Raw genomic sequence first — 24,192 nt, forward strand, 5'->3', positions numbered from 1 at the left:
AATTCTTGACTTGACATTTATGACATACCAGATTTGCAAATACAGTACTGTTTGTGATACAAAAATAGTCCAGAAAAGAGAGTATATACATTTGACATAGAAACTCTACATTGGAGGAGGTTGGGTAGGTGGGGTGGGGTTGGGTGGGTGGGGAGGGGGAACTGTACATTGGAGGTGGTTGGGTGGGTGGGGGGTTGGGTAGGGGGTGGGTGGGGGACACTGTACACTGTACATTGGAATATTGACAAAGCCATACTTGGTCATTTACTGTACATTGGAGGGGGTTGAGTTAGGACATTTGCAGGGGCCAGTTTCGAATTGCTCCCATAGGTGTTCTTTGAGAGTGTTTTTGAAAGTGGGTAGTGATTCACATTCCTTTACAGCTTTGGGTAGGGCGTAGCTTTGTTTCAGTCATGGGCAAAATAACAGAGGGCATACATACCCTCATCTCACACATTGTTGCCAATTATGCACATGTACATTGTAAATTATATTGTATATTGTTTACACTGCCTTTTTATTAAATTTGTACTTCTCCACTGTAATATAATTATGTGACCTGTATGTATTATACTACCTGTACCTCCCCTCCTGCTATGATAACGAATGTTCCCAAGGGGATCAATAAATATGTTATATGGCAATTTGCAGTCTGTTCTGCTTTAGCCCTACTGTAGCCAACAAGATATGCTAGTCTAAATATTAGAATTAAAGTGATGATTTTAGTATAACTGGCATGTTGAAATAATGAGTTAATGGAATGTACTTTTCATGATAACGGTGGTGGCTCTTAAAAGAGCCTTTGGGTTATGAATGTAGGAAAACAAAGCCGATTTAAGCGCGCTCTCCACGGATGCGGCGGGCCAGCTGGATGTCTTTGGGCATGATGGTCACCCTCTTGGCGTGGATGGTGCACAGGTTGGTGTCCTCAAACAAGCCGACCAGATAAGCCTCACTGGCCTCCTGAAGAGCCATGACAGCAGAGCTCTGGAAGCGCAGGTCGGTCTTGAAGTCCTGGGCGATTTCTCTGACAAGGCGCTGGAAAGGCATCTTGCGGATCAGCAACTTGGTGGACTTCTGGTAACGACGTATCTCTCAGCGCCACGGTACCGGGCCTGTAACGATGGGGCTTCTTCACGCCGCCGGTAGCCGGTGCGCTCTTACGGGCAGCCTTGGTGGCGAGCTGCTTCCTTGGGGCTTTGCCACCGGTGGACTTACGAGCGGTCTGCTTAGTTCTAGCCATTATGAGAAACTATGTTTTCTTCTTCACTCGAACAAGAAGATGGTGTTTCAGTGATCTGCATGTTTCCTTGACTGGTGGTGTTTCAGTGATCTGCATGTGTTTCCTTGACTGATGGTGTTTCAGTGATCTGCATGTGTTTCCTTGACTGATGGTGTTTCAGTAATCTGCATGTTTCCTTGACTGATGGTGTTTCAGTGATCTGCATGTGTTTCCTTGACTGATGGTGTTTCAGTGATCTGCATGTGTTTCCTTGACTGATGGTGTTTCAGTGATCTGCATGTGTTCCCTTGACTGATGGTGTTTCAGTGATCTGCATGCGTTTCCTTGACTGATGGTGTTTCAGTGATCTGCATGTGTTTCCTTGACTGATGGTGTTTCAGTGATCTGCATGTGTTCCCTTGACTGATGGTGTTTCAGTGATCTGCATGTGTTCCCTTGACTGATGGTGTTTCAGTGATCTGCATGTGTTTCCTTGACTGATGGTGTTTCAGTGATCTGCATGTGTTCCCTTGACTGATGGTGTTTCAGTAATCTGCATGTTCTGTGACATCCTCCAGGCACGACGCAGTATACAAGTAGATTTCTTGAACTGATTTAATGAAGCTTGTCAAATCTCCATCCAAACCGTAAAATCTGTACACAATACATACAAATGATACAATTAACAATCCAAACCGTAAAATCTGTACACAATACATACAAATGATACAATTAACAATTGAAAACACATAAAAAACGTAGCTAAACATCAACCGCCAACATCAACCGTCAACATAACGAAAATCATCATCGATAGAAATAAATACCTTATTGGCTGCGTGCCAGTATAAGAGAACATCGAGAAGTCCTGGTGTTGTTTATGTCTTTAATTTTTGTCCTTTTTCGTGTTAGATTGTCTTGTTTGATTGTCTTGTTAGACAACTATCTTTCTTTACTTGCTAGAATTGACCGCAAAGTCAATACAGCCATCCATCAGGTCATGTCAGGACTCAAAAGCGAGCCGGCGGAAACACGTCACCAGATATTAAAATGAGACTCGTGAAACTAAATAATTACACAAGTAAAAATAAATCATGTGCTATTCAAATAATCTATAAACCATATGAAATACAATCATGTGTATTATTATTAATATGCAAAAATAAACATATAAAATTGTAATCGAAAATAACTATGAACTGTATGTAAGTAAGTAACTACATTTACATGTTCCCTTGACTGATGGTGTTTCAGTGATCTGCATGTGTTTCCTTGACTGATGGTGTTTCAGTGATCTGCATGTGGCAGCAGCTGTTGCAGTAGAAGAGATGAGATCACGCTTCAGCTGCTTGATGAGTCAGTCAGGGGAAGGTGTAGTCGACAGCTTCAGAATAGTCAACCATGACACATGGCCAGAGAGTCAGGCTGCACTACTGGACTACGGCAGGGCAGAGGTTCAGTCTCTTCTCCAACATTTGAGAACTTCTCAGAAAGTGAGTAGATAGGGCAATATTGCAAATTCTCATTTTAGTATAGAGGTATGACCAAGATTAAATGTTATGTATTTTAATTAGGGCTGTAAAAGTTAATGCTCTAACTTTGGAGATTAATTAAAATGATTAAGAGTTAAAACATTTTTTAATCTAGATTAATCTATGGAGTGAAAATATGTCAACGTTCTGAACTTTCAGCAGTATCTTTGCTTGTTCTTTTTTTGCATTGACTCATGCACCTTTTTGAAAATCATCTGACATGAAGATGGAACACATTTTTGTTGTTAATATGATTTTTACTTACTGGTAGTTCATACAAGACATTATTGTCCTCTAAACCAATCTGCACTTTAACATAGGCCTGTTTTTTTCCCCTGTTAGCGCTGCAGATATAAGAAAGAGGTCTTTAAAGCTGAGTCAATGTTGATGGTTTTGTTGAACATTTGTATTTCACAGGAGAGACACTGTATTCAAAGAAAGCTATTAAAATAGTCTTTGAATCTAAATATACTTTCTTTGTGTTGATTCTACATTATTTGCATGATTTTACTCAAGTAAATATCTGTTACAAGCTTCGGTCATAATTATGCGATTTTTATCTAGATTAATTACAGAAAATTGTGAGATTAATTAGTTACTTTTTTAAATCTATTGACAGTAGTATTTCAATGAATCTATAACATGTTCAATGTTTTAATTTTCACACATTTCTTACGTCTAAATGTTCCCATACCTTATTCTCTCCCCTAATCTCTCTCCCTGTATCTCTATTGACATCTAGTGGTGGATGCCAGTCGGAGCAGGTCCTTCAGGAATGGCAGCAGCTGAAGACCCTCATCAGGACCGCTTTCACAGACAAGTCCTACCTAGGGCTGAGGCAGAGACTGTTCACCAAGTAGCCATATCATTCAGAGGTTTGTGGGGAATATTTAATATTCTTCAGAATTTACAAAGTCGTGTGTACTCTACAGAATAAATTAATTGAGTTTTACTCCTAGTTACTTTTATGTCAGAACTTCCTGCACTTGGCTGAAATACTGCTTGTGATGCCGAACTCCTCCGCTCAGTGAGAGCGTGGATTTTCAGCCCAGAATGGTATTAAGAACAGCAGCAGCCTCCACTGCTGAAGACTTGATCCGTATCAGGAAAAAGAGCAAGTCAACCCGAGCCATGTAGCAGCCAAATGGTCTTCGTCTAAGAGGGCCAGGAAGACAAACATGAAAAAGTGGCCAGCAGACAGGCTAGATCTTCAAGGGTCAAAGTGGGTATAAAACAGGAGGCAAGACTGTCAAGTTTTAAACTGTGGATACCAAACAGAGAAGGTAAAGACGACTTTGAACTGTTGAACAGTAATCCAGAAACATTTTATTGCACTGTAAATTATATATATTTTTAATCTATTCTATTCTACAATTTTATTGCACTGCACTATTTTATCTTACTATTTGTATTATTGTCTATTTAAAACTGAATCAAACCATAAACAAGGTGGCCTGTTGGGATGTTAGACCCTAATGTAAAAACTGTGATTTTATATGTCTGCACTTTATGTGCTCATTTTATGCCTGTCTTTTTTCTGTTGTGAAGCACTTTGAGCTGCAGTTTCTGTATGAAAGGTGCTATACAAATAAAGTTTATTATTATTATTATTATCTGTGACACGTGTGCGCGCACACACAGTTTGTTGTTTTTGTTCTATTAGTGATTTACACACTTTACTCAATAAAAAACGATTGTATGACAAATTTAAACAGATTTGCACTGCTAATTTGAAGCGTAACATATTGATGTCTTATATAGTTATGTCCCTGCAATTTACCATTATGGGCAAATAAAGAAACTTGTTTGTCTGAAGACATTTCTTGTTAAGGTTTGGATTTTGTGTGCCCTGTATGCAAGATGAATGTCCTTTGCCAGTCACATACCTATTTAAGTGATGAACTACTTGTGGTTGTTTTTACATTTTAAGAGACGTTTTAGACTTTAAATGATTATTATATTTATTATACATCATTATTTTGTAATCATTTTTTAATAAAATCTGTGGCAGGGAGGGCGACGCACAAATCACCATCATCAGTCAGCCTTAGTTACTTCCACACCTACCCTACGACTACTGCTTGGCCTTACTCCTAAAACCCACCTTACCCCTGCTCACCTACGGGTGGCTGCAATTAAAAACTGGCCCTGTTCAATGTCCAAATCCCACCCCCCCCCCCACATACAGTTTCTTCCTCTTCGAATGTATATCTTTTTTATGATCTCTTTTTCTTAAACAGTACTGTATAGTTGTATGTCTTGTATGTCATAAATGTCTTGATGAATTGAAAATGGAGGACCCTTATGTAAACAAGAGGAAAGTATTTTTCTGGTTTTCATCCTCTTGGCAGTTGTTAGTATTGAGCTATACTGTATTGTACCCATTCTGCAATCTGGTAATAAAGTTTTCAATCAATCAATCAAACCCCCTAAAGAAAGAACGATGACCCGTTATTTTAGGTTCTTGGAAAGAGACTGAGCCAAAATATCCGGCTCCCTTCAAAGAGCCGTAACCTCCATCACTCCGGATAACATACGAGGCTGGGGCTGAAGTGCACAGGATGGGGGCCACAACAGCAGACCACTGAGCCAACGACGCTAATGATCTATTCTACTGTAGCAAATATCAACTTTGATGGCAAGAGAAATACCTAAATATACCGTCTTACCATATGTGAGTTACTGTGTGGAGATATGGGGAAATGCATACATAAGCACTTTAAAACCATTAATTATACTACAGAAAATATATCATATATATCATAAAGGACACAGTGGTGGTATCATATATATCATAAAGGACACAGTGGTGGGTATCATATATATCATAAAGGACACAGTGGTGGGTATCATATATATCATAAAGGACACAGTGGTGGGTATCATATATATCATAAAGGACACAGTGGTGGCATCATATCGGTCAACAATAATAAATCGGAAGGCAGAATGATGTGCAGCGGTTTAAGAGTTAAAGCTGCAGCATGTCTATAAATCACATCTTATCCAAAAGGTTGTCAAGTCAGTCATTCAAAGATGAAACAATATCATTAATATAAATAGTAAAAAGGACATGACCCAGTTGAACTTTGCAGCAAAACTTTAGTTATGGACAATAATTCAGATTGAACAGGGCCCGATTTGACACAGCAGAAGATAGATAATCCTGAAACCAATAACATGCACCACTATCCAGGCTAATACTAGATAACCTTTTATTTTTTTGGTATTTCCTCCCCTCCTTTTTCTCCGTTTTTCCCCCATCCCAATGTTAGTCGTTATGCCAATTCCCAATCCCCTTCCTGGTCGTTGCGCACCTACCCCCTACAGTCGGTCTGGGAGAGTGGAGGCTATCACATGCTTCCTCCGACACATGTGTAGCCAATCAACCGCTTCTTTTCACCTGGCAGCGTGGAATCTCACTGAGAGAGTGTAATGTGTGGAAGGATCACACTACCTCCCTTAGATCATTTCCTCGCTGAGCAGGCGCCCCGACCGAACTGTAGGAGTCGCTGTTTACAACGACCAGGACCCACCCACCGGCTTTCCCACCCGCTAACACTGACAGTTGTGTTAGTATGACGGCCGGCCAAGCCGGAAGCAACGCAGAGAGCTGGGCTCGATACCAGTATCTCCTGCGTTGGTGGCGAGCGCCTTGCTACTAGATAACCTTTTTAAAAGCATGTGATGATCGAATGTATCAAAAGCTTTTGACAGATCATCTTAACACTTTCAGTGCCACGGACGACATATCTCGTATTATTAGGCCCCCCACTGAGTGCCCACGACGACAAATATCGTTTTATTGTTTTATTAGCGATCTGAAATCATATTTCATCAACCGAGAGAATGGAAAAAAGCGCCCCCTATCGTCTATCCCTGTGTAACTGCAGGTCAGTCGCTTAGACTGACCTGGGATCTGTAGATATGTAGGGGCGGAGCCAGCTGGTTCCTTGTGCTCGGAGCAGTCTGATCAACATGGAAGTCATCGCGGGACAGGAATCAGCCTGGAATATATATTTACAGCAGCCAATACTCAATCAATAAGCGTGATCGATATTTGGAATGGCGATCAGGAATTGGAATGATCTTTTTGGAGAACATCTGATCTGAGGTAAGGAATCTATTTTACCAGTCTTGGGATAATCAGAGTTGTATTCGCTGAGATCTCAGCGTTTGCCCTATGTGTGATGTGTCTGTTTGTGCGCGATCACTGATGAGGAAATAAGAGAATCGATTTTTCAGATCGCCTCATAGCATGCATACGTACACATATACTATCGATAATCTAGCGTTTATTTGAAAACGATTCATAAATAGGTCGAAAAATTTCAACGTTTTTGTGTATTCTAGAATATTCCAGTAAATGTCTTTTTATCATGGAATCTTTATATTTTCCTTGAAAACGAGGGCTTTTCAAAATGCTATAAAACGAAAATGAACCGATAAAAAAACAATCCGCTTCGACAATGTTGACTGGAAAACGAGTCATTGATAAGCGACGGGCAGATTAGACACATAGCCACAATTTAAAACATAGATTAGGCGTAACGCTAACATTGAAGTGGATGGTGGGCATTCAACCGGTAAATCAAGGTTAAGCATAATAAAAAAAAAAGTATCATTATGAGTGGAACTCTTCCAACACTGGCTACAGCAGGTTTCTCTACTCTAAAAACATGCAGATGAATTGACAGGTTGTTGATATTTCACTGAATCTTTTCTCCCAAGTGGATTTTCGCATGTTTTCTCTAATCTTTTTAATTTACTGAATCTCTTCTCTCACAGACCACAATGATGTGGATTCATCAGCAAATATGGATTTGCTGATGAATCAGAAGATGTGTACTTGTCCTAAAGTTCTTCCCACACTGGTCACAGAAGGAGGCTTCTCTCCTGTGTGAAATCTCTGGTGTGATTTCAGAATACTCAGATGACTACAGCTCTTCCCACACTAGTCACAGGAATAGGGCTTCTCTCCTGTGTGAATTCTCTGGTGTTTCTTCAGATCAGACAGTCGACTAAAGCTCTTTCCACACTGGTCACAGGAGTATGGCTTCTCTCCTGTGTGAATTCTCTGGTGGGATTGCAGACTATCTAGCCGACTAAAGCCCTGTCCACACTGGTCACAGGAGTAGGGCTTCTCTCCTGTGTGAATTCTCTGGTGTTTTTTCAGATTCTGTTGCAGAGTAAAGCCCTGTCCACACTGGTCACAGGAGTAGGGCTTCTCTCCTCTGTGCCCTGTCCACACTGGTCACAGGAGTAGGGCTTCTCTCCTGTGTGAATTCTCTGGTGTTTCTTCAGATCAGACAGTCGACTAAAGCTCTTTCCACACTGGTCACAGGAGTAGGGCTTCTCTCCTGTGTGAATTCTCTGGTGCTTCTCTCCTGTGTGAATTCTCTGGTGCGTTTTCATATTATGTTGCCGACTAAAGCCCTGTCCACACTGGTCACAGGAGTAGGGCTTCTCTCCTGTGTGAATTCTCTGGTGTGTTTTCAGATTACTTCGACGACTAAAGCTCTTCCCACACTGGTCACAGCAGAAACATTTTCTTCCATCCAAGCCTCTTGGTTTCTTCCCAGGCCTGACAGGACAGCTATCTGGATGGAGATAGTGATGGAGAAGAGTGTCAGAGGAAGGAGAGAAAGATAATTGGTTATTTTATTCAGCTTTAGTTTCTATGTAAGAGGTTTATAATGGTATGTATCTTGGTTTTATAGTTTAAGAACAGTGTAGTCCAGAGTCATCTACAGTTATAGACTTAAACCACTTTGTTTCAAGCACCAGTTAGTGGAGCAGGAGTGGTTATCATGGCTATGGTTAAGGTCAGTTTAATTTAGTCCAGGACTAAAGCCCCTTTAGTCTCAGGTTATAACAGATTTAAGTGTCACCTTATGGATAAAATCTTACATCACACTATGGGAAATTTCATATATCTGTAACAAAATATATCACAATATAGTATGTTTTCTGTAAATTTTATGAAACATTTGCCTACAAAATAACCACATAATCCATGACTACTTTTGAATAATCCTGAGTTTAAACTAAATACAAATGAAAGGCATTTTCTCTTTTTATTTGGAAGCAATGTTGAACAGAACGTGATGCTCATGTTTCTTACTACAGACCCAGAACCATGTACGGAATACCTCTTCACCTACGACTGAACTCCTGTACACGGCACCAACACTAGGGCTGCAACTAACCATTATTTTGTTATCGATTCATCCAAACTATTAATTTACCAGAAAAACAACAATTGATTCTATTTGCTATTTAATATTTTAAAATGTTAAATTTTGAAATTTTCTTCCGGCCCGCTGCCTCACCCAGGAGCAATTCAACTGGCCTGTGATAGAAATCAAGCGCACCTTGTGCAAATGTCCGGCTTTAAGCAAACGCAGAGCGTTATCTGCACCTGCATCGTGTTTTTGTTGAATAAAATTAGTCAGTCAGTCGTCTGTTTTCACTCGACCAAGCCGTGGTTATTCGTTTTCATCCAATTTTACTTTATCAAGTGGATTATTGTTCATTCATCAGCCTACACTGTAAAATAATGTGTGTTAAGTGTAAATGCCATAGAAATACAGTAAATTACTTTTGATCAAAGGACCAATTTAACCTAGAATTGCTAATCGGGTGACCAAAACGTCCTCTTTTGCCCGGACACGTCCACTTTTCACACCCTGTCCGGGGCGTCCGGTGGGGTTTTCTAAATTCATGAAAATGTCTGTCACACACAAACAGAGGAAGTGGACAGATTTTATTCTGCTCACGAAGCCAAAGCACAAGTGTACATTTACAGATGAACTGCAGAGGGAATTCCCAATGAACCGCCCCGGTCGGGACAAGAAGCGGTGTGCAACGCTTGACCATATGTTTCCGTGTGTAATAAAGGAGATCTCAAAGCTCACATGGACACAGAAAAACATGAAAACACATAAGACATTTTAAAAGCTGTGCGAGGAGAGTTTGACGGCAAAGTTGACATCATGTATGCAGAGAGACATTTAATTATTGAAAATTATTCATATGTTTTCATAACTGAATAAGCAAACTGGGACCCTGGAACTCTGAAGCTATAAATCTGAATGAAAAGTTGCTGTTTAACTGCGGACAGGGACAATTCTCCACTTGCACAATCTGGAGGCGGCATATCCGGTTACATCACTGTATGCCCTGGTATGTATGTGACAAATAAACCTCTTGAATCTTCAGCGTGTAGGCTTCTTCCGGTCCCATCACAATACCGCCGCCTAACGCCATGCGGCCGCTATTGCACTCCATTTGAAACAATGTGGTTTGTTTTCTGGGCCGAGCTGCGGCGTGCGGGCGGGGTCTAAATACTCCGGCAAGACAAGCGCTTATAGGGATGGCATCGACGAGGGTCCCCGCCCCCCGTTCATGTTCAATGCTGGATTACGTTGGACACACGATCGCGATCAGTATTTGGAATGGCGATCAGATAATTGGATTATTCTTTTTGCAGTACATCATAGACAAGGTAAGTACTATCTGTTATCAATCTTGCGTTGATCCGATAACTTCCCCCCCGCGATCGGAGCATGTGTCTGCGGTGTGTGTGTGTGGGCCGTGTCCCGTTGGTGGCGATCGAAGCATAGAAAAACGACCCCCCCCACCCTTTCTTGCATGCATGATGAAACATAATACCGCAATAATCTAGCATTGATTTCAGATCGATTATTGATCCAGGCGAGAAATGGCACAATTTATAATGAAATGCAGTAAAACGTTGTTTGGCCTCGTTTCCCGGGATTACACAGAATCACTCTAAAACTATACTCATATTCACCACGGTATAAAACGGAAATATATGGATGAAAAAATTATCTGTTTTTTGCATGTTGACCGGAAGAAACTCACTGACAATCGACTATGTTATTAGATCCATAGCTATAATATTTAATATAGTTTTAGCACTGCAAACAGCGGCATTTATCCCCATTGAACAAAGCGCTGGCACACAACAGCCATACGCCCAAATGACCTCTGGCGTCCAATGAGTTAATGCTAGTAACACAATATTTATGTTGTTTTCAAGAGCCAGAAATATTGACTTTGATAATGTGCAGGTATCTACTATGAGTGGCTCTTGTATAGAGTCACAAGTATAAATATCTTGGCCTGTGGCTCGACGGGAAATTTACATTTAAGTTCCATGTGGATAATCTTGCCTCTAAACTGCGACAGAAAATTGGTTTCCTGTACAGAAACAGATCCAATTTTCCTCTAATTAGTAGAAAAATAATTGTTGTTCTTATCAGTTTTGGAATATGGGCTAGAGCAGTGTTTCTCAACTGGTGGGTCGCGGGGCCATTTTGAGTGGGTCACGGATGTGTGTGTAATTATTATAATTTTTTTTAATTATTATTATTATTATTTTTTTTTGCACTACCTATCTTTGTGAAAGTGGCTTCTCAGCTCTGGTCCAGCTGAAGACAAAGCGGAGGAACAGATTGGACATTGAGCATGACCTCAGAGTTGCTTTGTCTACCATCACCCCAGACTTTGAGACTCTTGTCAGGAGCAAACAACATCCCCAGTTATCCCATTAGTTCTCTGGGATGTTAAACTAAGAAGTCTGCTAAGAAGGATATATTATTTATTATTATTATTATTATTATTATTTTATTTCATTGTGTTTTTAGCCCTTAGTTGCACGTTTGTTGCAACCCCAGTTATCCCATTAGTTCCCCCAAACTTACTGTAGGTCTGTTATGTTAAGCTAATAAGTCTGCTAAGAAGCATAATTATTTATTATTATTATTATTATTATTTCATTTCATTGGGTTTTTAGCCCTAGTTGCACTTTTGGCTGCTTTTGTTGCAACCCCAGTTATCCCATTAGTTTCCCCAAACTTAGGTCTGTTATGTTAAGCTAAGAAATCTGCTAAGAAGCATATTATTTATTATTATTTTATTTCATTGGGTTTTTAGCCCTAGTTGCACTTTTGTTGCAACCCCAGTTATCCCATTAGTTCCCCCAAACTTAGGTATGTTATGTTAAGCTAAGAAATCTGCTAAGAAGCTATTGGGTTTTTAGCCCTAGTTGCACTTTTGTTGCAACCCCAGTTATCCCATTAGTTCCCTCAAACTTAGGTATGTTATGTTAAGCTAAGAAGTCTGCTAAGAAGCATAATTATTTATTATTATTATTTTATTTCATTGGGTTTTTAGCCCTAGTTGAAATTTTGTTGCAACCCCAGTTATCCCATTAGTTCCCCCAAACTTAGGTCTGTTATGTTAAGCTAAGAAATCGGCTAAGAAGCATATTATTTATTATTATTTTATTTCATTGGGTTTTTAGCCCTAGTTGCACTTTTGTTGCAACCCCAGTTATCTCATTAGTTCCCCCAAACTTAGGCCTGTTATGTTAAGCTAAGAAATCTGCTAAGAAGCTATTGGCTTTTTAGCCCTAGTTGCACTTTTGTTGCAACCCCAATTATCCCATTAGTTCCCCTAAGCTAAGAAATCTGCTAAGAAGCATATATTATTTATTATTATTTTATTTCATTGGGTTTTTAGCAATACTTTTGTTGCACTTTTTTGTGTTTATTTCATGTTTTGAAAGATTGCTTATTACTGCATTTTTTTTTACATAAATCATAGTGGTTCAAAATGTTGGGTTGCGACTTAATGACTAAGGAAAATGTTGGGTCCCGAGGCTAGACCAGTTGAGAACCACTGGGCTAGAGGATGAACAAAAATATTGTGAAAACATAAATCAATTCAAATCTAGACTACAAAAATCTATTTTCGATAGGTACAGAAGGGAAGAACAGCTTTAATTGCATTTAATTAATTAAAGAAATACATGTATTACAATACAATGTATTTTGTATGTAATGTATATGTAATATGCACTGTAATGTGTACTATATGTAAGTACTGTAAAGTGTACTATACAGTATGTATGTACTATGTATGTAAATGTGAAAAAACAAATTAAACGTAAGTCTTCAGGGGTAGGGCCTGACAAGCCTAGTGCTTCTCCCCATCCCTTTTCAGACAATGCTGCAATAGCAGCTGGTAAAACTTTGGTGATTTATAGAATGACCATTGTTGTGTCCAAAACCCGAAATAAAAAATAACTGAACTGAATATGGTGATGTAATTTATAGGTCTGCTGCGGCATCAGCCTTAAACCTCTGGATTCTGCATATCACTCAGCTCTTAGGTTTATTAATGGTGACAGATGATACTCACCATTGTGTCCTGTATGATAGAGTGGGTTGGCCTTCTCTTGCAGAAAGGTGCAAAAAACACTGGTATTTATTTATTTAGATTTTTTAATTATTTTATTGTATTTTATTTTTTTTATTATTTTTTAAACAAACATATAAACAAACATGACAACACACGATAAGATATACAAGCATTAATTGTCAGGGCACATCCAATGAGATCACATTTTAGTTAGTTGTCTTATATAAGATATACCCCTAATACCTGTTATCTAAAAAACCTACACACATATGCTCAGCTCGAACCCCCCCCTCCCGGACCCCACCTTGAGAAGTACCTCCACTATCCCTTGCACCTAACCAGACACTACCATTATAAGCTAGCTTTTATTCTCTTCACCACTTCTAACCACATTGACATTTTGGATTCATTGAGACCCAGAATTCTTGCTGTAGATATTTCATGGTAAATTACATCGAGATATGTAAGAAACCAAACTTTACGGCACATTTTTTCCGGTTGAAACCAGCGTGATGCGATCAGCTTTTTGGCTACTGTGATACCCGATAAAACCAATCTCTTTAGCTGTGGATTCACTGCAAACTCAAAAACATCATTCAATAGTAATACCGAGGGGTGTACAGGTATATTCCAAGATACGAGTTTTGATATTTGTTGGGTCACATCTTTCCAGAATGCCTTAACTGGTGAGCAGTCCCAATACATGTGCATAAATGTCCCTTCGTCCCCATTTGTACATTGGGTGCATTTGGAATCTTGTTTAAGCCCCATTCGGCACAGTCTTATAGGAGTCAAGTATGTCCTGTGAATATAGTTAAGATTGATTTGTTGATGATCCGGGTTCCTTGATGTAAGTCGGACATTTGCCCAGGCTCCTTGCCAATCAAAGTCATTTTCCAGGTCTGGTATATCCCTCCTCCAGACAGAGTCAAGTTGGAGGGTTTCATACGAGGACGTTAGTAATTGATGATAAAATTCTGAAACAAAACCTCTCGATGTCTCTCTTGCGTAGAAGAATTTGTGGTATCTGTGGTGTTCAATTGGTCTGTCTAATGGAACACCGTGAGACTTCAAACATAGCTCTAACTGTTTGTGAAAAAGCCATGTGACTTGGTGAGATAAAATTTTTTGCGTATTTCTTTATCACTACAAAAACCCTGTTTGTTAAAAACATCCCCTAATGAGTGTATGCCTTGCTCTTCCCATATAGGGAATCTTATAGGTCGTTTTCCAATTAAGAGTGCATTGTTATTGAATAAGGGAGTATGATTGTGCCATTTTTGTGGGTTAGGATTTTTTTTTGTGATTCACGCCATATCCGGATCGCATGAGTAATTATGGGGCCAAATTTTCGTTCACAGTGCTTGATTGTTAGTTTAGTGTATGCTATGTCCTTCAGTCTATGTGGGGCTACTATGTTTTCTTCTATTTTTCTCCAGGATGCTAATGCTTGGGAGTCAAACCATGTTGTCAATGGACTTAATGTGTACGCCTTAAAATATAGGAAAAAATCTGGAAATGCCATGCCACCATCTGCTTTATTTCTCTGTGCGGTGGATCTTTTTATACGTGGTGGTTTGTTATTCCAAATAAATTTGTATGTGGAGGAGTGTAATCTTTTCCAGTAACCCTCTGGAGGGGGTAACGGTAGCATTGAACTGAAGAAGTTGATTTTAGGTAGTACATCCATCTTAACTATTGATATCCGTGCTTGTACTGTGTTTTTAAGTTTTGCCCATCTATCAAGGTCGTCTTTGATTTTGTTTTGGATTTTTGTGTAGTTGTGCTTCACCGTTTGTCTTATGGTAGGGAATATTTCCACTCCCAAGCATCTGAAATGTTTTACCATCGGTATCTGTCCTGGGAGGGTTGTATCTTTTTTTGCAGGGGTGTTAAGTGGAAGGAAAGCCGACTTCGGCCAATTTATCTTAAATCCCGATAAATCACCAAAGTCCTCAATCAACTTGAGCAGATGAGGCAATGTGGTGTTGGGGTTTTGCATGAACAATATTACATCGTCCGCATATAAACAAATTTTTTGTTGTGTGCCCTTGATTACGATTGGTTCTATGGATTGGGATTGTCTTATATATTGTGCTAAAGGCTCTAATGATAGATTGAACAGTCCGGGACTAAGAGGACAACCCTGTCTGGCAGAGCGTGATACCGGAAATATTTTGGAGATGATTGTGCCTGTTGTAATCATGGCCGATGGGTCTTTGTATAATACTTGAATCATATCGATGAATCCTTTTCCTAACCCCATCTTTTCTAGCACTGCCCACAGATACGACCATTCCAGCCTGTCAAAGGCCTTCATAGCATCCAGGGACAGCATCGCCTTAGGTATGGTGTCCTCCTTGTCGGCATCAAGTACGTGCAGTATTCGTCTTATGTTCTCAGTGATCAGGCGGCCTCCTATGAAGCCAGTTTGGTCCGGGTGAACTAAAGACGTCATATGCTTTTGTAATCTGATGGCTAATACCTTAGAGTACAGTTTGATATCTGTTCCGAGGAGGCTTAAAGGTCTATAACTACCGCACTCGTTGGGGTCTTTGTCTTTTTTAAGGAGGACTGTTATGAGTGCAATATTGTCATTCTTATGGAAGTTCCCCTCCTTGACTGAGTATAAGATCATATTTAGTAATAAGGGGCCAATTATGTCCCAACAAGAAAGGTACATTTCTGATGGGAAACCGTCTCTTCCAGGAGCCTTACCACTTTTCATTGCGGTTATGGCCTTCTTAAGTTCCTCTAGTGTGATCGGTGTTTCTAACTGTTTAGCGTCATCCTCTGAAAGTTTAGGGAGAATAATTTGATTAAGAAATGTGTCCATTTTGTTTTGATCGAAGGTCGTTTCTGATTTATATAAGTCGGAGTAGAATACTTTGAATGTATCGTTTATTTTTACAGGATCTGTTACAAGTACTTGTTGTGCTCTAATGGTAGTTATATCTGCAAATGTTGCATTAATTCTTAATCGCATGGCTAATAGGTGGCTGGGTTTGGAACCTTGGGAGTACTGCTGTTGTCTTGTGCTGCGTATTTGTATTTCCGATTGTTGTCTGTATATGGCATTGATCTCTATTTTTAGTACGTTAACTTGATTTTCTAGTCGAGTTGAGTTGTTGTATTTTAGAGAATTAAATAACGTTGAGTAAAGCGTTTCCAGCTCAGACAGTTTTGTGCATTGATTCTTGCGCATTTTGGAGGAAAAGCTATCCGTGAAATCTTTGATCATTCCCTTTACCGACATCCATATTATTCTGGGGTCTTGCACCGAGTTTGCATTCTCCCGTTGGAATACTATAAGAGCTTCTTTGAGTTGTGTAATGAATTCCTTGTTATTAAGCAGCAACGAGTTAAATCGCCATCTTGGGGCTCGGGAGGATAGTATACCAAATGTACCTTTAAGGAGTAAATAACAGTGATCTGAGTGCGTTGGGTATCATTTCCACTTCATAATTATCAAATAGTCTCTGTGATGCAAAGACATAATCTATTCTGGATAGTGTATTATGTCTCGCAGATCGACAAGAGTACTTTCGGGTCGTGGGATTAAGTAACCGCCATAAGTCATTTACACCTGTAATCTTCGACCAATCCTTTAATGCCTTCGATGAATTCTTTTGTTCGCTGGAAAAGGCGAGGTAAGATTTGTCCATCCTTGGGTTCCAGATGGCATTAAAATCCGCTCCTATTATAAATGAGTAATCGGGAATGTCTAACATTGCATTGGTTAGTGTAGTGAAGAAAACTTCTTCGTACAAATTTGGGGCGTATACCGCTATCAACGCTATTTTCCTGTTCTTATGTTCAATCTTAGCTATAGTTATCCGACCTTCTACATCAGACCATACTCCCTTTAGTACAATATTCAACTTACGTTTAACGACTATGGCTACACCCCGAGTTCTCGTACCAATAGAAGAGTGACTGATATTATGGTATATGTTGTCCGCTAATTTATCTATGTCTTTCCCTAGAATGTGCGTTTCGCTTAGCAGAGCAATGTCCACATGTTCTTTTTTCATCAGTGTGAGCACGCTTTTGCGTTTGAGTTGGTTATTTATTCCCCCGGTGTTCCATATCATTATATTCAAACTAGCCATAGTCTATACATGTTGCATTGTAATTTTTGGTAATGCTTCTAGAGTGCGAGGCAATAATAGATATACATCCCACTAGTGAGGTCCCGTTGAGAGCCGAGCTTAAAAACATACATATATACAAATAAAAATCCCCTACCCTTCCCTCCCACCGAGAGTCGTACAGGATTGTGTTCCATGAACACAACCTTTGCGTATGACTCCCTCCCTTGCACCACCGGATATCCCAGAATGATCCAATTATCCTTAACATTCCTATGTATACCATAGGATCTAACACTCTAAATTCTACCATAAGTAGAATGTCGACTGTGGCTTGGCCACTTCCCGTAAAAAATAAATAAATAAAAATGTAAATGAGATAAAACTAAAAATAAAGACCAAAAATAAGCTTCAATTGTCATGCCCTAATCACTTACATTTTATATGAACTTGTGTAATTTATAGTAACCCATGAATAATATGAAGGTATTGAACTGAAGAGAGAGCCTCAATAAATCAGAGAGAGCAGATGAAAAAAAAAAAAAACAAGTAAAAGGAAGAGAACATTAACTTAGATCTTAAAAGAGCATTGCTATGCTTAAACATCTAAAGTATAAATTGGAGAAGTAGTGGAATTATTTCCCATTAATAAAAAACAGTTTTTAAATACGTATATGCAGCATTTCCCCTGACCGGGGTGGGCGATGATCGTTGTGTAGAGTGATCTTTCAGCCGGCCGGCTATGATGGTTCTGTGGTTCTGCATCTAGATAGCTGTTGATTATTCCCCCGAGGGGCTTCTGGTAGAGTGAATGACCACGTATTGCTGATATTCCAGAATGTTCCATATATCAAAGAATGCTTAGATGTTCTAGATTATTCCAATATGTCATTTTTACATTGTTTGAATGTTCCAGTATGTTCTGGAGTGTTCCAATCTTGAATCCAATATGTCCGCAATAATATAAACCCGTCGGGGAAAGCATTCAAAAACTCTGAGCACGTAGGTCTCTCTGTCCCAAATTCTCGGTTATTAAAGATTGTACTATATGGTGACCTTGCATAACAGAGATTAAAAGGCCATTTATACACTATTCTGCGTGTTGTGCAGACAAGAATTTGGCTGCATCTTCAGGCGAGTTGAGGAGAACCCTTGCTCCTTGTTTATCGACAATGCGAAGTATTGCAGGGTATATTAGTAGGGGTCTGTATTTCTCCAGGTATAGTTGAGACATCACCGTCTTGAACTTGGCACGCAGTTCCACTACATCACGACAATAATCTTCAAAGCAGTGTATTGGTACATCCATGTATTTCAGATTGCCTTTCATCCTGCGAGTTTCACGAATAATGATTTCTTTTATTCTGACTTGGCGCAGGATAACCAATATCACTCTGGGCTTAGCGTTATTGCCAATGGAGCGGGTCCCCAATCTGAAGCACTGTTCCACCTCTGGTATTTTAGGAAGGATCTCTGTTCCCAAGATTTTCTGTAATTCTGTGGCAAACTCTTCAGGGTTTGCACATCTCACTGATTCGTCCAGACCGACAATACGAATATTCAGCTTGCATTTTTGATATTCCATCTCGAATATTTTGGCTTTCTGTTCTTCATTGATTCGCTTAAGCTCCAACGTTATTTCGCTGAGCTCCGTATTGATTTCTTTGTAGTTTCCCTTCATCTCAGCAGTTAGGTTAACGTTGTTAACCTCTACTTCATTGTAGATGCGAGCGAAATTGTTTTCGTGGGCTTCCATTACTTTTTCCAGAGCCTCGGTGCGTTTAATCTGTGCGTCGGCGTCCGCTCTCAGCGCATCAATTTTGCCTTCAATAGATTCTTTAATAGCATCTACTTTTTGAGTTATTATCTTCTCCATTTCCTCCATTCTCCGGATGATATATTCGGTGTCCGCGGAGGTAATTGAAGGGGTTGAACTTGAAGCGGCCACTGTCAAGTCTATATTTCCTGCTGTATGCCGCACGTATCCTGCTTCCTTAGGCGGATCATCTGCGACTGGTTTTGTTCTCGTTGTGTCTTTCCTTGTGTTTGGCATCTCGATTCTTTTGGTCAATATAGTTAGTTAATAATCTAGTTGATATATGCGTCAAGTTTTAAACGCATTAATGGTTTATAAATATGTTTTTAAAAGGAAAAAAAAAAAGAACGGGTGAGCAGCTGTGTCACATGCGACTTACTCCATTCTAACGCTAAACCGGAATCCTAAAGATTTTTTAATTATTTTAGAACATTATTTTTTTTATATTATTATTACTCTTGTGTTAAATTGTCTGTGAATATTGCTTTTATTATGTACTGTTTACATTTGTACAATCGTACGATTTTTTAATAAAGGTTGAAATGAAATATCTGCAACCCTGTTCTGTATCATTAGGGGATCCGCTTGGCATCACTCATGCACTCCCTCGCGTACGTGCACGCGCACTGAATAAATTCCACAAATGTACCTTTAATACCAGTATTAGTCTGACCACCTGCTCTCCTCCTTCTCGCTTTCACCACAAGGAAGTGCCCGGTAGTACCCCACTTGACGTGTTGTTAGTTGAAAAGAGTTGTGACGAGTTTACATTGTGCTTAATTTTTTCTTCTCTCATATCTGTTGTAAAGAAAAAGTTTGGGTCATAATGTATTCCGCGGAGAGTAGACCCGCTAGACCTACTCTTCACCAGCGGTTCTCCATTCCCGCCTCCGTCGTGCGTTTTGGTGCTGGGCTGTTGCCACTTTCATGGTTGCTGACCCAGCCCAGGAGACAGCCGATGGATAGTTTGCCTCTCCGAAGAGCCGAGGAGTCGGTGCCGTCGCTCCGGCGATGGCCTGATCTCGACTCTGGTTCTTCTGGTTCCGGGGAATCGTCCGTTGGTGAACGGGGGGTTGTCTTGGAGCCAGGGGATTTGCGACGCAAACTTTTCGCGTCTGCCCGTTCACGTCGCAAGATGGTAGCATGCAGACGCGAACGGCCTGGGTTTGGGGAACTGCTGGAGACCAGCGAGGATGCGTCCGGCTCTGGATTTCCGATGGAAACTGAGGACTTCATGGAAGAGGCGGACGGATTCTTGTATGATGGTCCCGTGGAGGAGAGTATCCCTCCTCAGGAGACCCCGGAGGGGGGAGAAATGGCTCCATGGGGCTCCCTGTTCGAGGATGTCGAGGAACCACCTTGGCCTCATCAGCAGGATGCCCTACTGTCGGCCACATCAGACTGTGGCTCCTTAACCAGTCGCAGCCTGCTGCATGTGAGGGATGCGGGGTCGGTGGAGGAAAGTCTGCAGGGGGAACTGCGGGCTTTGTTTCCCGAGCTCATGGCGGTAGCCGCCGCCGCAAACGGCGTGCCTCTGCCGCTGCCATTGCCTGCACCTGTCCCTGATGATCTCATAGGTCATCCCTGGCAGCGTCGCCCAGTGAGAGGGGTGGACGTTGTCTACCCATTTTTCCCCTCAATGGGGGCCTATGTTCGTCAGGGTCAGGCGGTGTCCAACATCATGGGACTAACTCCCACCTATGTACCAGTTACGCGGGTGTCGGGTTAGTCAAAGGTATGGGGGAGGGCGTGCCTCGGCTTGACAGCCCGATGGCCGCTCTCCTCTGTCCGGATATGGTGTGGGAACCCCTATGCAAGCCGGTCCTCCAGGGGAAATCGGCTAGGCGATTGGCTTATTGGGGTGACCAGTCATTTATCGCTGGTACACAATCGCTGGCTGCGGCGTCTAACATCGCCCACCTGGCTAGATTTGTATCGGGGATCATGACGGGCGGCACGGATCTGAACGAGGTAAAATGCGATCAGATCACCCAGGCTGCAGGAGCTGTCCTGCACCTTTCCCAGGTGCTGGCCATAGCCATGGGGAAAGTGCGCGCCCTGGCCACCCTGGGCCAGCGTCATCTTTGGCTGGAGCAGGCCCGTGTGCCGGAACGGAAGAGAGCCCCTCTTCTGACGGCCGCCCTCTCCGACGCTGGTCTGTTCGGGAAGGCCCTGCGGTTGATGACCTCGACATGCAGAGAGATGGCAGAGGAGAGATCCATCCTCCAACCCCATTTTCCGCCTCCCGTCCTTGCCGGTGGAGTCAGAAGGCTTCCGCGACGTCGAGCTGTCTCCGTCGCCGCTACCACTGCCTCCGCCGCCGCTACTGGCCCTTCCAATAGGGCCAGGAGAAGAGACGGCGCTTCTGCCACCGCCGGCCCATCCACGACCGGAGGAGACGGTAGGGAACGTCGTGACCAGCAGACAGTAACCTACCGTCCCTCCGGGGCTCCTCGGGGTGGCAAGACTCGAGCGGCGCGAGGTGGCAGACACCGCTGAGTGACTTTTCCCCTCTGTATCCCCTCTCTTGTACACCCTCCCCGGCCCCTCTATGATTTTGTGCCTTAAAAAAACATTATAAATAAAAAAGTTCCCCGACATAAGGGGGACTATGTTTTGGCCGAACAAACTGTGTGTTTCTTCAACAATTCATATGGTGGGGTTGTGTAAATATGAATCTGCACTTTTACGTTGTGAGATGAGTCGTGTTGTGTTACGAGGTTAAGCAAGGTCTGCAACATACACTCAGTAATAGGTTCTATTAGCTTGATGCTCCACATGCAGGTAGAAACTGGTGTTATTCCATTGCTTGAACTAAGTATATGTGTCTCACAATGCTGTGTTGTTTAGTTGCAGTAATACTCGTACACGCACATTCCACGGCCTAGCCGTTACTCTCGGTCAGCGTTTTTTGCTATGTACGACATAGTCAACGGGTGTAGGATTCACACACATGCGACTTGTTTTTTGTTGTAAATCCTGTTCACATTTTGTGGGTAGCGGGCATTGTATTAGCTTATGCTATGCATTGCATTCTACCGGAGGTTTTCAAAATGGCTACGGTTGTTTTTCTGTGTGTAGGGAACGAAGTGTGTTTTCGTGAGGGGGTGTCGAATAAACCCCTCCTTCCCACTTGATTGGTTTAGGGGATTTTTTATCTCTTCTGCTGAGCCAGTCAGGGCCGAGCCGGTGGGACGTCTTGGCAGGGGGGGGGGGGGGGGGGGGGGGGGGGGGGGGGGTTATTCTGCCAACTCCTATTACAAGACAGGAGCCGGCAGGATTCCCCGCCCGTTGTAGCGGTGTTGCTATGGCGACGCCTTCCATGAGTTACGGTGTCTTAAAGGTGTCGAGTTAGGGCGTAGGGCTCACGGTTCTGCTACGCCCGATTTATGTGTAAACTTGAGTCGGTTGGTCACATGACTCACAGTTGGCATATCTTTTTCATGACTATAAACTCATGTGGGAAGGTGTTTCTGGGAGGGTCTGGTCTTACACTCTGATTAAAAAGAGTGACTGGATTTGAAATCATGTGGAAATGGGTTTTTTACTCCCAGCTGTGCAGTTGGTTCATACGGGTGATGCTTTTTCTTTATTATTATAAAGAGTTGGATGTGTCTATATGAATTGGAAATGGGGGTTCCTGATGAAAACAGGACTAACGTCTTTCTCAGGTCTGCCTCCCCTTAACCAATTGTGTGTATTGCGCCGTACTGGGTTGTACCCTTTCTGCAATCTGTTGGGTAAAGTTTTCATTCATTCATTCATGGAGTTGATTGCATCTCGCCCCTCTTGTCGTTCCCCTGGGCGTCTTGGGGATTCAATAAGATGGTCTAAATAGCCTATTGTTGATGTGGGTATGTCAAAACGCACACATAGTGCTAGCTCAGGATGTTCTGTTGGACATTGGCTGACTGGCGCGCCTTGATTGCTTGGGGTTAAAACAGCGTTTTTTTATGAAGCAATTGGGATGGGTTTTTTTTCCCTCTTCCGACGCCCTGTGTGGTTGTCGATGGGTTCCCGTTCATATCAGGGGATGATGACGGAATGGATCTGAACATAGGGGGAAGGGTCTCACGCCCTGGGGGTGGGCCGCCGGGCACGGTTCGCACCGAAACGTCTGGGTGGCGCCTTCTTTTTATGTTTTGAGATCAACACGCATATCTGCCCCTTCTCCTGGAGTTGGCATGTCGGCGTGGTTAGGGCACGGGACTGGTTCTGGTCGCGCTGGTCCGGATCAGTTAAACCCGTTGTCCGCCGGGGATGCAGATCTGCTGTTCTGGTACCCTGAGGGACTTGGGCTTTTTTCAGGGGGAAAAATGCTAGGTCGGTCCGGGTGTCACAGGGTTGAGCGCTATGGAACCCTTGTTGGGTACATTGTATTCTACACTGTCGTAAATGGCTTACGGCCGTGCCAACCTGTACGCGCCCGATCTCGTCGGATCTCGGCCGCCATGCAGGTTGGGATTGGTTGGTACTTGGTTGGGTGACCTCCTGGGAATACCGAGTGCGGGGTGCTGGGGCTGGTTTTCCATTTTTTACGCTCTTCTCTTACGCGTAGCGAAGAGGGGCCTTGGGGTGGTTTTGGCCTCCTCGGGGGACCCTGTGCTCCCCGTATCACCGGGCCCGGTCCGGGGTAATGTTTCGTTGACCCGTAGGCCCGGGATAACCCTGTTGGAAACTGGAACACGGGCTGCAGCAGTGCCGCAGGTGTGTTTTGGGTTTTTATCCTGAGGGGTTATGGGACCAACCACCGCGTAGGGTAACACCTGGGTGGTTGGTTCTCTGGTGTGTTGCTGCAGTGTCAACTCCCGGGTTCACCGGTTGAGGGTGCCCCTGCACGTTCATGACGTCTGCCAATCGTGTCAGCCTTCTCTGTGGAGGCTTGGTCATGCAACAACGCCAGCATACGCCCCTTCCGCCGGGGCGGCTGTGTTCAGCTGTCCTTTCTGGCGCCTGTCTCGTCCGCAGTCTCCAGGCTAGGGTTAACAGCCTGTTGCCTGGTCTTTTTCCCCGGTGCACTGCCTGCTTCCGTTGGTTAACTCTTTGTGTGTTTACGGCCATGCTGTCTGCCTGTTACAGGGCCAGTGTGCCAGACGGTGTACTGTTGGGGAGGACAGGGCCCGCACAGCTGAGGGGCCTTTGTCCGAATACGCTGGCGATGTGGGGGGCGGGGTCACTAAGTGCCCACCTGGTGGGGTCTTGATGCTGGCATCATGGACTTCTCCGGGCCCCCATTCCAGGGAGTCCAGTCCTTTTGGTGGGTCTGGGTCTTCCTTCGCGCTCCGCTGCTACGGCCTTGCC

The 24,192-nt window shown here is 42.5% G+C and overlaps 1 protein-coding gene and 1 pseudogene across 2 annotated transcripts in view; both read right to left on the minus strand.

Moving 5' to 3' along the window:
- Positions 1-834: 834 nt before the first annotated feature.
- On the minus strand, positions 835-1,243 carry LOC311231839 (histone H3.2-like; annotated as a pseudogene). The gene has a single exon. The product of its transcript is annotated as a histone H3.2-like (transcript).
- Positions 1,244-2,583: 1,340 nt separating this feature from the next.
- Positions 2,584-24,192, minus strand: part of LOC311231840 (host cell factor 2-like) — a gene marked incomplete at its 3' end in the record, with an annotated part of 88,658 nt that continues 67,049 nt past the window's right edge. The window contains exon 18 of the mRNA XM_084318460.1: positions 2,584-2,606. Within this exon, the coding sequence (XP_084174586.1) occupies positions 2,584-2,606 (23 nt within the window). The remainder of the gene's footprint in view (positions 2,607-24,192) is intronic.

The sequence above is a fragment of the Notolepis coatsorum genome, assembly GCF_963971535.1.
Source record: "Notolepis coatsorum genome assembly, chromosome: 7".
NCBI lineage: Eukaryota > Metazoa > Chordata > Actinopteri > Aulopiformes > Paralepididae > Notolepis > Notolepis coatsorum.